This window comes from Cebidichthys violaceus, unplaced genomic scaffold, assembly GCF_023349555.1.
Source record: "Cebidichthys violaceus isolate CVI_PGR_0920_01 unplaced genomic scaffold, fCebVio1.0.p SCAF_5, whole genome shotgun sequence".
NCBI lineage: Eukaryota > Metazoa > Chordata > Actinopteri > Perciformes > Stichaeidae > Cebidichthys > Cebidichthys violaceus.
In genome coordinates, this window is record NW_027176705.1 from 3,534,138 (window position 1) to 3,549,984 (window position 15,847).

The 15,847-nt window shown below is 39.7% G+C and overlaps 1 protein-coding gene across 3 annotated transcripts in view; it reads right to left on the bottom strand.

The window, feature by feature from the left end:
* Positions 1–15,847, bottom strand: part of LOC137887311 (protein unc-13 homolog C) — a 98,333-nt gene that overhangs the window by 18,190 nt on the left and 64,296 nt on the right. For 2 of the 3 annotated variants that reach the window (XR_011105047.1, XM_068730183.1), the window contains exons 19-24: positions 8,451–8,577; positions 6,741–6,837; positions 5,794–5,937; positions 5,508–5,585; positions 3,474–3,551; positions 2,690–2,716 (exon numbers count right to left, since the gene is read on the bottom strand). Coding sequence is in view for 2 of the 3 variants with exons in the window: in XM_068730183.1 (XP_068586284.1) it covers positions 2,690–2,716; positions 3,474–3,551; positions 5,508–5,585; positions 5,794–5,937; positions 6,741–6,837; positions 8,451–8,577 (551 nt within the window). In the remaining variant the exon portion in view is untranslated. The remainder of the gene's footprint in view (positions 1–2,689; positions 2,717–3,473; positions 3,552–5,507; positions 5,586–5,793; positions 5,938–6,740; positions 6,838–8,450; positions 8,578–15,847) is intronic. The other variant, XM_068730184.1, reaches the window with a different exon arrangement.

The window sequence follows — 15,847 nt, forward strand, 5'->3', positions numbered from 1 at the left end:
AGCTCACACAAACACATTTGCATAATTGATTTACAGCATGTATATGCCCATGCATGGCATGTATTGGGTTTCTGCAGCACCATTTTTATGCATGTGCATGTGATGGATGTGCAGATGTTTGTGTTCTCTGTGGTTTTGGGCCTATTAAAAGCAAATGCATGGGTGGATATCGGAAGTGTGTGCTGTGCTTTGTGTGTCGGTAAGCAACTGCATGTATGAGTGCATCCGCATCACGGTTCATCTTAGTGTTTATGATTTACGGTTGCCATGTACAAATGTCTAAACATTGATGTTTTGGATGGGGGTGGAGAACACACGTCGCAGAGGCTCAGTGCCCGAGATGGATGTGTCAGGACAGGCACCGCACCACATGCATGACAGATCGTCATATTAGAACCGGTAAGCTTAGCCGTGAAGCCGCTCATCTCACACATTATTATGGCGGATGGCTCAGCTGGGAAGCAGATGTGTAAACTAAACCTTACATAGATATTGTTAGTCTGCAGACATGTCTCTATCTGCAGCACACACGGGATCGATTAATGTGTGTGTGTTCACGTGTGCACATATTCGTACTGCTGTCACCTCAATGGAAATGATCACAGCATTCAAGATTTTCCTGTCACAGAGGAAATTGACCATAGAGTTATTTTAGTCTTTGAGTAACAGATAATATCTTTTCAAGTGATAGCAGAAAAATACTGTAGGCCTTGGTCTTTTATCAGTTCCTCTTGGCCTGGGGAAAGTTTGTGGCTGGGCTCTAATCTGCAGCTTGGCAGTCTATGAAATTGAGATTCTCCATATCATTTCCAGGAACACTGTGTCTTAATGTGAATGCTGCTAAAGGACATTCACCCCGCTATATAAACCAAGGCACCTGTCACCTCCTGAGAGAGAAAATTCCATTCTGACTGTGTGTGGTTCCTGTTGCTCAAGTCAAATGTCTACCAGGATGAAAAGCCTCCATTCAAAGCTACTTTGACTTGCATTACATTACATTACATTACGGTCATTTAGCAGACGCTTTTATCCAAAGCGACTTACAATTCAGTATCTATCTACACACCGTAGACGCAGCTACGGGAGACATTTTGGGGTTAAGTGTCTTGCTCAAGGACACATTGACATGAGACTAGTAGAGCAGGAGATCGAACCACCGACCCTCTGATTGAAAGGCGGCCCTGCTCGCCACTTAGCCACGGTCACCCCAAGTGCCAAGTGAGGCAGTTGTTTAGTTGCAAAATATCAAAGCTTCATCCTCTAAAATGTCAGGTTGATGAAGGTGTTGGAGTGTCTTAAAATGGGATATAATGTTGAGAAATAAAATGATGAATGCTATTTATATTAATGTATATCGGCTATACCAGAATAGATCCAATTTAATGTCTTTCAAGTGCCATTTATTAGGGATGACCTATATTTTTCATCATGGTGATATAACGTTATGCAAAGGAAAACCACTTTTAGAATGTGTAGAACACCTGGCTCCTCCACGGTAGCTAGTTTCAGTGGAAGCTGACTGATATCCAGAGTCCCCCAGAGTGCACAAACTCTATCCTGGCTGACAGCCTATCAACAGCAGCCCAGCTTTGCTTCCCTTTGCCTGTTTCAACAATACAATATCTACTCTCTGGCAGGGTGACTATTGCGAAATATAGTTGGTCCTGAACAGTGCCAAGTAAATAAAGGTTTAAAAACTACCATCTCTAAAGTGAGAAAAACATATTAGCAAACAGGCCAGCATCCAAAATACAGCCTGATATCAATCTAGAGAAATCAGTCCATGGTGGTTCCATGAATGTGGGCACTGTAAGAGATTATTGCTAATTTCTGTTATTGGTAATGCTATGACAACAGCATTTGGTAATTACATTTGCTCTCTGGGAGTTAATTGATAGGAAACTATTCTGTAATGAATAGGCTACTATGCAGAGAGGAAACAAATGGAAAATTTTAAACTGAAATACACCTCAGCTGCATAATTAGTATTCAAGATAAATGACTTAAGATGTTCTTAAAGATATACCGCATTGTCCATTGACAAAGAATATCCATGCTTTTCGAAGGGAGTTCAGGACTTCTGGTGTCATTATTTTTCATACAATAATGGTCTGGGAGGGATCCAGGACAGGTCTAGAACTGCTAACTGTGGAGAGGTAGCAGCACATCAGCTGAGGACACAGCTGGAGAGATTTGTAAGTGTTTGAGAAGCTCATTAAACACGGTCTAAAAAATCCTGTCAGAAGCATTTTGTGGCTGCAGCCTGGGGAATGGATAGAGATGATCAAAACCACAGCCAGCAACTGGGTGAGCCTCTGACTCCACTTTTTGCACTAGGAAAAAATACGAGGAACAACAGACTAAAATAAATATTGCAATTCTAAATTAGCCATGGATAAAGAAGTGGCAGACGGGGAAAAAAAGCAAGCTAAAAATATAGATGGGATCGGGTAGGTTGAGCCACTATCCCCAGAGCGCTCGGGATGGTGAGCTTGAGCTGCCTGTCCAGAGGGGTGATGGGTAATTCAGATTCCATATGCTCTGTGGCACATGCTGCTGGAGGGGTTTGGGGAGTGGGGTGAGAAGCGTGTGAGGGGTGGCGGGGAGGAACAGGGGGGAGGGGGCGTGCTTTTTGGTATCATTTGGTAAATGGTGGGAAGGGGTGTTGACGGGGTCCTATTGCACACACCTTACAGAAGGACACAACCCCCTCCTCCTGGAGACAGAGAGAGAGAGCACAGAAAGGAAATGGGGGGGAAACAGAAGACACAACGACGGGAGATAAAACGCAAGGCAAGACAGGCGTTAGATACTGGAGAAGAGAAACATGCGTGTAAGTCATAAGAAGCCGAGGCGGCTGCTTCTCAGGTTAGACTGACAGGGAAAATACTCAACGGTGATTCAAACCCAATACACAGATTTATAGGGTTTTAACTCAATGTTTACAAAAAGGAGACACATTATACACAAGGAGGGTTAGTGGAAGGGAAGTAGTGACTGGGTGCAAAGGAAGTTATTGGGAAACTTTAGTTGCGGTAGAAGTCAAAAAGGTGACTTTAGCAAACTGAACTACTTGTCTGATTAGTCTATTAAATGGATAAGTGCAGAACTGAGGGAAGGATTACAGCGCATCACTGTCGGGGTCAATTCACTTTCACTTTATATAAATGTCTTTAACATTTACATGATCATGATACAGCATTTATTTCACAGCACCTGGCATCAACCTTGCTGAAGTGTCCTTTTGAAAGACACTGACTCCTTTGAAGCCCTGTGGACACTGTTCTTTAGCTAACCTTGTGGTTTCACCTTCCAGTGGAAGAATGCAGATCTTTGCAGTACTACATTGTAATAATTCATACATTTTAAAAAAAAGTTTAAGTCTTGATGGAAAATCTTCATTTAATTAAAAGTGAATTGCCTCAAAACGTGACATAGACACAGCTGACGGATACACTTGAGTAGGCACAGACCTGTTTGCCACCCATGGACTCAAACATCTTCTCCAGTTGGACACGGAGCTGCTGAATGTTGTTGAGGATGATGCAGGGCTGTAAAAGTACAAGTATATTAAGGATAAAACTAGATTGCTTGTATAGTACAACCAACTATATATTGATAATATACTGTATAACAGCGTTGACATCCAACAAAAACCTAGAACATGAATTTCCTTTTTTTACAGCTATTGACATCATACACTTGAGACTAGCCCAGATAATTGCAACACATTGTCAGAAGGGTGGAACAAGTAAAATGATTTTGATTTTCTGACACTTCATCTATACAAAGATGGTAGGTTTCAGCATGACATCGACAGTCAGCAGGGAAACGCAATACATAATAAAGCAGGGAGAGGAATGTCTGCAGTGAGTATGTCTAGCATTATCGATTCTCAGCTGCACAACAAGTTTAACGGATGACAGACATTAATCACGCTGCTTTTTATGGAGACTGTGAGCAATTCTTCAGAGCTTTCAGTCAGTACATTATCTGCCCAAAAAACAACTGACAAAAATACAACACCTCAAAATTATGATAGTGGCAATGGATGATACTAAAATGTTTAGTCTGTGCCCCACAGGACAAGATTGGTGTCTTTCAATCCACAAAGCAGCCAATAGTGTCTCTGCGGCAGCACACAATGGCTTGTTCATCGAATAGATTTATGAACATATTTGTAAGGAAGTGATAAGATATTCTCAATCTAAATAAAAACAATGGAGATTTCCCTCAGCTACATGTTTGTGATTTGAGAGAGGGTGAAAATTGGAGATTTGAGCTCGCTGGCAAGCTGGGGCATTTCTGTGTGGAGTTTGCATGTTCTCCCTGTGCCTGTTTGGGTTTTGGCAGGGTGCTCAGACTTCCTCCCACAGTCCAAAAACATGAAGGTTAGGTTAGCGGGAAACTCAAAACTTCTGGTGTGAATTTGAGTGTGAAACTTTGTTTGGCTTTATGTGTCAGTTTCGTGATTTACTGGCAAACTCCTGCCAAGGATGTACCTCTCCACCAATGTCAAATGTATGCTTTTTAATGTAAAATATTATATACTTGAGGCTTTTGAAAATAGTTAAGGCAAACTGAAGCAAGAGCAAACCTTTAAAAACTGATGTCCACACTATGGCCTTTGTTGCAGCGGTCACAATAATAAAGGGTATACAAGCCACAAAAGATGGAAAGCACTGCTCTAAATCCTCATCTTAACTAATGCAATAACTGCAGTGCTTTAATGTATGTGTGTGTGTTTGTTGGTGAGAAAGACACACACACAGTAAAGTCTTGGTAAAAAATGGCTAAGATGTGGGTCATGTACTATATACGTGACAGTCTAACAAATTAGAGCTTAGATTTAATTTGATGTAATCCTGCCACTGTACAACTCCATCTGCCTCTTATTTCTTTCTTTCCATCATCTGTCTGTTCAGCCCTTTCTCAGGGAGGGAGATTTTAATGCTTTCTCTGGAACAATAGTAATGAGCCTGTCAACACTGTAAAGAAGCATCTGCCTCCTCCGCTAGCATCCTGTGTGTTATCTCTCACTTCAACCTCAAAGACCAGCAAGGATAATGAGGCCACTCAGAAGGCTCTGCATTTAGTCATCCATCACATTAAATAATGGACAAAAAGCCCAGAAAATACCAACGACTTTTGCCCATCAGCTATGGACTGTGTGAGATGAATAATTGCATCTCGGTTAATAAAGAGGCTTTTTGTTTTTCTGTTTACATTTTTGCAGATATTTGCTTTTAATCAACAGTACAGCTTGAGAGTTGAAACAGGGAGAGAGAGGGGACCTAGGCACAATACATGAAGTGCATTACAGAATCCAGAGCAGGGTTCAGTGTAAACCGACTGGACTGCTAACTGAAATTCTTCCCGTACACACTGCTGTTAGAGACCGTTATCATGAAGACATCATCATCTGACAAACCATATTTGCATTTCAAACCAAAACAATCAATGTAACCTTTGCTATTAATACAAGCAGACTTTGACTGGGTACTTACCACGTTCTCCTTACTCAAATACAAAGGAAAGTCCTTGGATATGATTACAGCATACTGTAGAAGAACTTTGTTGATAGTCTGTAGGGGGGGGAAAGAGACAATGTTATAATTTCTGTTCTATTATTACATTTCTGGAAGTCATTGAAAAAAATGTAAGCAGTAACAACCTAATAACAAGATAATATCAAACTGAATAAATATACCACAGTCTCTCCTCAACTCAACAGCAAACTCTTTAACTATGAGTTTTTACTCTCCACAGGAGAGGGGTTCCAAAGAGCCTGACCTTCGCGAATCGGCACATGAAGTGAGCCAGAGCCTGTGGGTTTGGACACTCCAGCTTCTTGATAATCTCAAAACTCTGGTTTAGTTGAGTGAACACGTCAACCACCGAACATGAAAAGAGGGCGTGCTCCGAGGTTTGCTGGAACTGTTGCAGGATAGAGAGGAGGAGAGAGCGACATTAGGGTAGAGAGAGTGATGGGGACGTTGGAAGAAGGAAACGAGAGAAAGATACAGATGTAGACTTAAGACCTTTAAGCACCTCAGAATTGTGAGACATTATTAAGGCACAGTAAAGGGAACATAGACTAACGTACCAATTACTTAATAATTAGATCACTCGCAGAGCAATCTAGACCACTTACTGCCAATTACTAACTAGAAGGTGTGCTGTTAACCCTTTACACACGAATACTCAGTAACATCTGAGGTGCACTATAAACATTTAACACTCAAACTCTACAGAGTTATATGTTTGACACGTATGAATTCCTGCGTTAATTCATGATTGAGATAAAAGTGTTGTTGAATTCCATGTTTCATGTGTTAAAGTAAAGATGAATCATGATTTACTTTGTTCAGTGGACATTCTGGGATACACAAATCAAGCGCGTAAATCATAAATATATAGTGCTGTGCAATGCTTTTATATGTTAAGCTAGAAGATGCATTAGTATATTACAATCATTTCTGTGTCAAACTTGTTTTGTGAAGCTTGGGCACATTTTCTCTCATCATATGCCTTTTACTGCCCTGAAAATCATGTTTTGCTTCCTGTTTTTATCAGGATTGTTTTTTTACTGCAAAATTTCTTTTATCCCCCACACCCTCTTCTACAAGAGGTCAATTCAGTCAAAGCAGACTGTCCATCTGAATAAGTAACAGTCTTAAGTGGCTTGGTTGGTTAAATATAAAGTTATATATTGAGAAATAATTCAATGTTATACTCACGCCATCTTTCTTGTCCCTTTCCAGTGCTCCATTGAGGAAATCCATGGCAACGTCCTCATTCTCAGCAAGCCACTGAATTACAAATGGCTCAAACCACCTAAAAAATAAACACTTTTCTTAATTGAATGGTCAAATCATAGTGGGAAGTTTTTTTTTTTTTAGCATTTGCTTCATCTCTTCTTTCAGGAGCACCAGAAGAGTCAGGGTTTAGTATATGAGAACATTTCAAATATAGGAGAACCACTGTATTTAAGGGAGATCAATACAAATGAATTGCGTTACATACAAAAAAGGTTCACTGAAAAGACCTAGCAGATTTCAGTGTGGTTTTGGCCAAGGCTGAAATCCATGTAGGCATTGATATCAGTTTTCCGTTTGTCGACAGATTAGACTGCGAGGCTCGGACAGAGGACAGCAGAGGACAGGCCGGGGTGGATGAGGATGTACATTTGTAAGTGGAATAATAATGCTGTTCTGTCTGTTTCACTTTAACATTTCCTTGTGTAATATGGTGCCTGAGCTTGTCCTCAGAGCAACAGATGTCCCCCCAAAACTACTTTGAACTCTGGCTAAGGGCATCTGCTACAGGAGGGACAGCCAATAAATAAGGTTTGTGTGGTGACAGAGAAAGAGAAGAAAGACAGACAGACGAAAGAGAAAGACTGTGTGTGTGTATGATGTACATAACTAGAAGAATCAATCCTGCTAGAGATAGTGTTTGAGTGACTCGAGGGGGGGAGGGGGAGTCATTACTCTGACAAACTGCATTCCCTGCATGCATTACATATGTTTACATTGCAGCTATCCCTGCTTTGTTGCACATGATTATGCATGCACAATGAAAACAGAGTTATGGGTAAAGAAGAACATGCTTTTTAGGTTATACATTTTTTTCTCCTCAACCAAAATAGTTCATGATCAGCTTGTTTAACGTCTTGCTGGAAAAAAAAAAAACTGCCAGCACAGATTACATGAACATGACAGTTTTACAGATTCAGTCTTTCTCTGAACTACCATGATTGATAGTCTTACTGTTGATCATTACATATTCTCCTTGTGGTTTCTGTGGTACTGGAATATGATTAGAATATATTTCAAGACTATTTGAAATTAAATTATTGAGTAGTTAAAAACAATTTGTGGTCAAGAGAAATGCTTTTTTAGGCTACATAACAGTTTCCTCTGGGGTTCCACAGAGATTAATATATATATATATATATATATATATATATATATATATATATATATATATATATATATATATAGATAATGTTGAAACTCGCCGGGAAGAGAGCAGATGCAGCTCCGCTTCAGTGCTTGGGACCATTAGATGCTGTTTGGCCCATTTCCTGTAACCAGTGTAGCATTAAGGCATGGAATAATTAGCAAGCTAGCTAACTAGCAAGCTGACCACTTGGTAGTTTGCCAATTCCCCCATGCTTAAGTGCTATACTGGTGGCAGGAAATAAGACAAACAAAGTTGTCACTCATCCGAGGATAGCAATGTGCTTTTTTTTCTCTGTGACAAGAGCGTGTGGATGTAGCATCTATTTGTTCTGTCTATGCTTCGTAACATTACTACTTCACTGCTCCTTGCAGTCTCTACTGCAAAACCTCACCTCACTAAGTCTGTGACATGTGCGCCGTAAGTCGGTTTAGTTTATAGGTAAGTTAGTCCGCTATATGTAGGTGAAAAAAGAGGATACTTACAGAGAATACTCAGGCGGGACATTCTTGAAGGCCGGCAGGTCACGAACATACTCATTATGGAACCATTTGACTTTGAAGTGAAGATTCATGTATTCAGTACTTTTGCATAGGCGGTGCTTGTCATGCTCTGTAATGTTGATTAAAACATGAGAAGCATACGTTAGCATATAGAGTATATCCACTGAAGTCTCGATTCTTAAACAGAGTCTCAGACTCTGAATTAACAACAGAGCATGTTACATTGTCAGTCTACAATATAGTAAATGAGTTTCATGTGATCTGGACAGAAAGCAGCACCTCAGTTACTGCTTCCTTCTTCAAAAAAGTACAGACACACACTCACTCACACACACTAATAAAAGTGTGCACATATCTTAATTAATACGCATAAAACAGATCTGACCAGTAGTGTTTGGTTTGCATCTGACACCTTAACCCTAATTATGTACAACCTTGAGAAGAATAAGAAAGTAACACCAAGCTAGCGAATGTATCCAGCTCTCTTCAAAGGAAAGAAGGCCTCTGAATGACTGCAAACAAACAGAAGCTAAAATGGATTAGACTTGCTGCTGAGTCATTTAGTTTAGCTCAATGTAGACATTTCAGAACAATTAAACATTTCCATGGGATCCCCTGGAGGAGAGACGGATGGTGATGGTCCAAGAGAGGAAACAAGAGATGTGTGAAAAGAAACGAAACCAATGAAGTTGGATGAGACAAAAAAAACCATGGGAGAAAAAGACGAGAGGAAAATTATTCTGCACCCCTTACTGCAGGGGTGGGGAAACAAAATTTTCTTTGCTACACATTCCTACAGATGAGACAACAGCATTAAGAAGGATGAGAAGAAACAGAAGAGATAGGAAACATTGGGTAAGTATGCTAACATTTGCTAAATAGCACTCAACACAGAACTGAGAAAAACATATTTTTCTTCCCATAAAAAACATCATGGCAATACACACAATAGTTGTTGAGATATTTCAGTCTGGATTGACCAACCAACATTGCTATTCACTGAGCTATGCCACTAGTGTGGACAAAAATGGCATGGGTGGTTTGTTCACATGCTTGGAAAGGCCTCTCTCTCCCTCTTAACTGCTCTCTGTGAAATAGCCATACAATCCCTTTCTCTATGGCACAGTGCAGGATTCTATTTTTGGTTCAGCAGCTGTTACAGATTTCCACCGCTGAAAATGTGGGGTTTGGTGAAGCTATATCTGATCATAAATGGGTATTTCAGACACATTTGAGACATATTGGATTTGCCAGGTGTGAACTCCAATCCATCACAGCTGTACTGAGACACAATTTGGCTATACCTGGATACAAGTCTAGAGAAGTTGGGAATTTAAAGGATTGTGATAGATTTCTTCTAAATTTCAAAGCAGGTTATTTGACATGGTAAGGCAGAAATAAAGACACACATAGTCACACACTGTTTTGCATATACAAGATTCATACATTCACACAACATCAAAGACGTGTTTAAATCCACGCATTGCACCCTGGCTGTCGTGTCTTAAGCCTGATAAGAACCTTTGTGCTTACTCTGATGAATAGTGCATAGCTTACCAGCCTACACTCCTCACTAAGCTTAGAGAAAAATATTTACATATGTGCAATTAACATATCTACCTGTGGATAATGTATTCAAATGCACAATGCAATATTTTACTCCTTGGAATGGATAAGATTCTGAATGCTCCACTCACGTCAGTCTGATATCAGTTACTTCTCATTTCATTACTACTTGTATCACCGAGGTTAGACTGCACTTTACAGAAAACATCATTAAAATGACAAGGGCAGGTTGTCATATACAGCATGTATGTGTGTGAATGTGTGTGCACACATACGTATGTGTGTTTTGGTGTAACTTTAGAATAAGGATCTTCTTAAAATTTGTAGAAGACAGTTTGTTGAAGACATTGTATAAGAAAAGGTGGATAGTTGCCATAGCCACCAGGTCTTATCACATAGGTACATAGTGTCAAAAACAGAGCCTTGATTAGCTGAAAATCACAGTACGGGTAGGTATATTAATTTCTTAGCGAAATTAATATATGAAACAGCACAGACTAACATCTTTAAATATCCCATGATATGAGAAATGCCTTTGAGCAGCAAGCCTGTTTCAAGTCATTTGATCCACTTATACACTAAATGTCTGAGGTGTAGTTTGTTCAACTTGCACATATAGATTTTAACTTCTAATTACATTCTAACAAATCCAAGGAGTCACACTAGGGGACTGTTTAAAGTTTTACAATGTCCTGCCGATGGCTGATATGAAAAGCCACAATGATACCAGCACCTCAGGGTTAATTATTTTGGAAGCCAAACACTGAGAAATGGCGAGGATCACTTCTTTCATCAAGACCTAACCTTCAAGGCCGAAGTCGTTTTGATGGCTGAAATTGCCATGGGATTTAAGGTTTCACCTGGATTCACCTAGTCAGTCTGTGTCACTGAAGGAGCAGGTGGCTTAAACATTGTGAATATTGAGTCGAGATTGTTTTACAACAGACGGCCTGCAGGTATTCTGCCGCAGAGGCTGTGTAATATCTGAGCTGTGGTATTCACTCTGGCTGTGCCACTTTAATAACTGAGTTGGCACTGCAAGGCATCTTATACACATACAGGATGGACACACATGCACACACAATCACAGTTTGTCAACCTTTCTTTCCAAGCAGATGGAGGTCAGTTAGGAGACAGTACAGTTGAGGTCAGCAAGTGTTTTGTTTGGTGCTGCCAGACAGGTTCTGCTAGCTTGGTACAGTGAGTGTTTGCAGAATGCCTGTGTCTACATTACATCCTAGACATACACATACTGCCCATAGTATATACCTGTACATAATCAATGCGGTACGTTTCTACTGCCCCACATACTAATTTGTTTCTATTTCCAAAACAATACAGTACTGCTTGACTGGAAGTTTTCAATGCATCAGAGTTAAGGCAAGAGTTAGCATTATCTACAGATATTGTACTAGACATAAAATCAATGAAGGGAGATTAATTTACTGTAACAAAAGTACAAACAGCATGAAATGAGTTGGATCAGTCTCAAGTCTTGTTTTTCTGCTTGTGTATGTTACAGTTACAACTACCTATTGTTGTGACAGTGGCTTTAGAAGATGCTCATACTAAGCATAAATGTACAACCATGGGAGATCATGAATGTTCTATAAGTAAAGATCTGTCTGTTTCATGTCTATAAGTAGGAATTTTACCTGGAATCACAAAAGATAATTGGATACATACTCTGAGAAACTTCAATGCTGCTAAAACAATGTGATTTCAAGCTTCAAAATCTGTGGTTTGAAGACGGAAATGTATGCCAGAGCTTAAAGGAGTGTCATGTTCTTGAAAAGCTTCCGTTTTTCCAAACTCTTCACTTTAGAAGTCATAAAGCTCATATCCTCTCTCTAGAAAATGGAGGCAGAGAGGGACAGAATGCGCTTCTTTGCACAATCTGAATGACAGCAAAAGGATATAATTTTCTATTTACTGGGCCCAATGTGATTGTTTGAATAGGGGAGAAAGTCTGAGGGAAATGAGGCCGCAGGGGGCAGTGTTTTAAAGATACTGCAATAAAACATACAGAAGACGCCTAACTTCATCTGTTTTTTTATTGAAAATGGTTTTGAATTTTTTATAGGTAAGACTTCCACCTAATAATGTTGGAGGCGAGAGACATTTCTTGTGTTTTTAAACACAATCAAAACCTCCTGAATGTTATTACAGGCCGTTGAATGTGATTAATTTATCATTCATCTGAATTTCATTTCCATGACAGGAATTATATTGAAAAGCTGAGGTGTCAGATATTTTTAAATGGGCAATTTTTCCTTTTCAAAGGCAATTTAATTCATATTTATTTATGCTGTTTATGCAAATCCAGTCTCCTCATGGTGTCACATGGACTGACACATTAAAAATAAAAAAAAGCATTTCACATACTGTTCACGTGCAGGCATGTTTGATTGTGAGCTTTTCTTGTAGCATCACAAAGACTATAGCAAGCAGCGCCACAATGTGTTATTTTATTGACCTTGAAATATGCTTTATCTATTCGTAAGGCACTGTGCCCTGCACACTGTGAATTATGCAAAGGGTTGAGAATAAACGCCTGAGTACCAGGTCTATATTTACTGCAATGTTAAATTCTTCACCTATAGCTGACATATTTTGACAAACAAAAAGGCAAGTTTAATGTAATTACAGCAGGAAAGCTGGTGAGTCTGTAATGAGCTAAATATTTCCATGAAAAATCCTTCTTCTCGCTACATCACTTAAACCCTCACCACTCTTATCCTCTCTCTATATTTTCAGCCAAAAATATCATCTTACCGGCTGCAACAGCTGCGCGCCTCATCGCCATCTTTCCAACAGGTTTGATTGTTGACTTGTCAGCTTAATTATGTGATACTGCAGAATTATGACTGTAATTGCAAAATGTAAACTGCCTTATAATGGTAGATTTTATGTTCATGCTTTTGCCGCCATACATTCGCACCAAACCACTCTCCACTTCTTGTACAACAATAGTATGCATCTTTTTCATTTAGTGAGACATTTGTATTATGGACCATTGTGATCGGTACAGCTGTTTAATAGACCTCTCCAGACCCATCCTATTTATTTTCAATTTCACCTGCACTTTTGCTAATATATATAAACAAATCTAAACAAAAGTCCAAAGTGTGCGCTGCTATTGTCTTTATGCATACATCATATAGCATTGCAATCAGGCAGTTCAAATAGCGCCCTAATATCTGTGTGCATGTCTGTGCATGTTACACTATGCATGTATACGCTTCTGTGCACGCATACACAGTAGTGTGTGTGTGCGCGCCTTTGTGCACTGCTGGTGGTAAACAGTGTGGGGGGTCCTGAGGGAGGAGTAGACTCAAGGTCCCTGGTGAGGATGTCATCTTGTCTGACTCGGCCCACAGGGACGGACAAACTCACAGGAGACTCACCCACTCTCTGCCTCATTGATTTAAAAGTCGTGGATATGATGATGAACTGCAGTGGATCTCCACAGCATTTTTATACTTTAATTACTATTCAGTGACTATATCTTTAGAAGCGTGTGGTTGGACAGGATCATTCAAGACAAAACGCTGGAGGACCAGAGTGGCAGCTGAGGCCGGTATGGTTCTCCCTGTGACATAATTCCTTCATCTTGGCTTCTGACCCAGTTCTGTCAATGGACCCCCTAAGATGTATCACAGGGGCCGACTGACACAGCTCTGCCATAACACCAGAAACCCACAGAGACACTAACTCCTGTTGATGTGACTCAATCATATAATGCATTAGGACAAAGGCAAACTTATGACTTAATAATGTATTTCAGACTTCAGTCTGATGAATCACCACTGCAGTGTAAGGTTTTAATACAAAAGTCCACGGCAAAATATAACATTTGGGAAATCTCAAAACATATCAAAATAAAAAGCAATTCGCTGTTAGCTGAGGCACAGAAAGATCAGAATAGAATGTGCAGTGTTATGCAATGCTGAAAACTGCAAAGAGGCATTAGAAACTGTTTGAGAACACAATAACTCCGTAAACTATGTCTTTCTGTAGGAACAAAACTACTCTTGCAGAGGCAATTCAATTAAAATATTCTATTGAGTAAAGCTGTTCCAACAGGCTGAAGATGAGTAAATGGGCTGCTGGAGCATTGGATCTTTAATGACTTGCTCCAGGGACCACGGCCATTAAACAACTATACAGTGGATGTACAGCATGTACTGTAGAACTTCATCACAGAAGTCTAGCGGTAGTATTACTTGTATAGTGCTACCATAGTGCACCCCCACCCGCTACTCCCACGAGTACAATCTCATTATGTAAGAATCACTGTATCTCCAATGCATGATCTTTAAAGGATCATTTTGGCCAACATTTCTGAGCAAAACAAAATATATAATCACCTTGCCTCTCAGGGCTTCCGTAGCGTACCCTTTTCATTGTTTCTCATGTTTTCTCATGTAGAAAAGAAAAGAATGAATGATTGATTTCGGCTACAGCCCTATTCATTCACTCTCTCATATCCTCCTCCTTTTCATCGTTTCTTATTTTATCCTCTCTTTTTTTGTCTTTCCTCCAACCTCTCGTTGCTCTCCTTCTCTCTCCCTCTCACACATTCAGAGATTCACACAGAGATGCTAAAATTAGCAGTATCCACTTCTGCACCAGCTCTGGCACCAAAAGCCTCCGAGCAGGAAGCAGAGGATGCATCAGAGACTTCATTAAGTAATGCACATGCACGCGTGCACACACACACACACACACACACACACACACACACACACAAATACAGACTCCTCTTTTATTCTCATCCATTCATTCTTTCTTACTTACGTGCCCAACTGAACACTTGCACAGCTACACAGACACACAGTGGAGAAACATGCACCAACAAAGCAGGACATTCTGGCCCGCCTCCTTTAGGGTGTCTCTGTAAGCTGCCTTACCAGTTATTTATATGTGCTTTCTTATGTAAGCAGGTCACTCTCAGTTACTTCTATACGTCTGAATGAGAAGGCTCGGTGTACCTACTCCTACCACCTCATTATTATCATTCATTGTATAACAGTACACACACACACGAATAAAGGAGTATGTGCAGAATGCATATGCATATGTGAGCTTGCAAACATATACAGTTTAACTATATAAAAACAAAGGTACTGAGAGTGATTGAGGAAATGTCACACCAGGAATTAAAAAAAATGAAATAAAAAAACAGACAATGAATCGAAGATGGCCTAAGAAATCAATGATTTCTTACAACCAATAACCAATCATGTTCTTTTCTGTAGCCTCAAACTCCCTGAGACTTCATTTGGGTAACATTTACATAAACTGCTTGTAAAACTCCTGATACAGAATTAATTAACTGCACTTTTATCTCCCTGTGAGCAAAGACACTTGACTTGGGTCAATTTAAAAGTTGTTGAGGCCTAATGTGTTACTGATTTACAGTAAAAAACACAACAACAACAAAAAATGTAATACATTCCTCTTTCTACTATAGTAAATTACCACAAGCAGAAGACAATGTTAGCAGGAGCATCTATCGATGAGGCGCATTTTCAACAGTAAAAGGTTTTTGACAATATATAATGCAACACATGAACACCACTCATACATCCATTTGTAAAACTGATGTGTAGCCATACTCATTATACAGCAGCAATGTATTATGAGGCACTCTGTAATTGTTAGTGGACAGGATAGTGAGATATTGATGTCAATGTATCATATATTTATATGATCATATTCTGCAACAATAACTGTACTCACATACCTATGGCATTAAGTACACAGAATCAGCAATTAAAAGTGGGCTCTGCTTTTAAAGTTGCAACTCG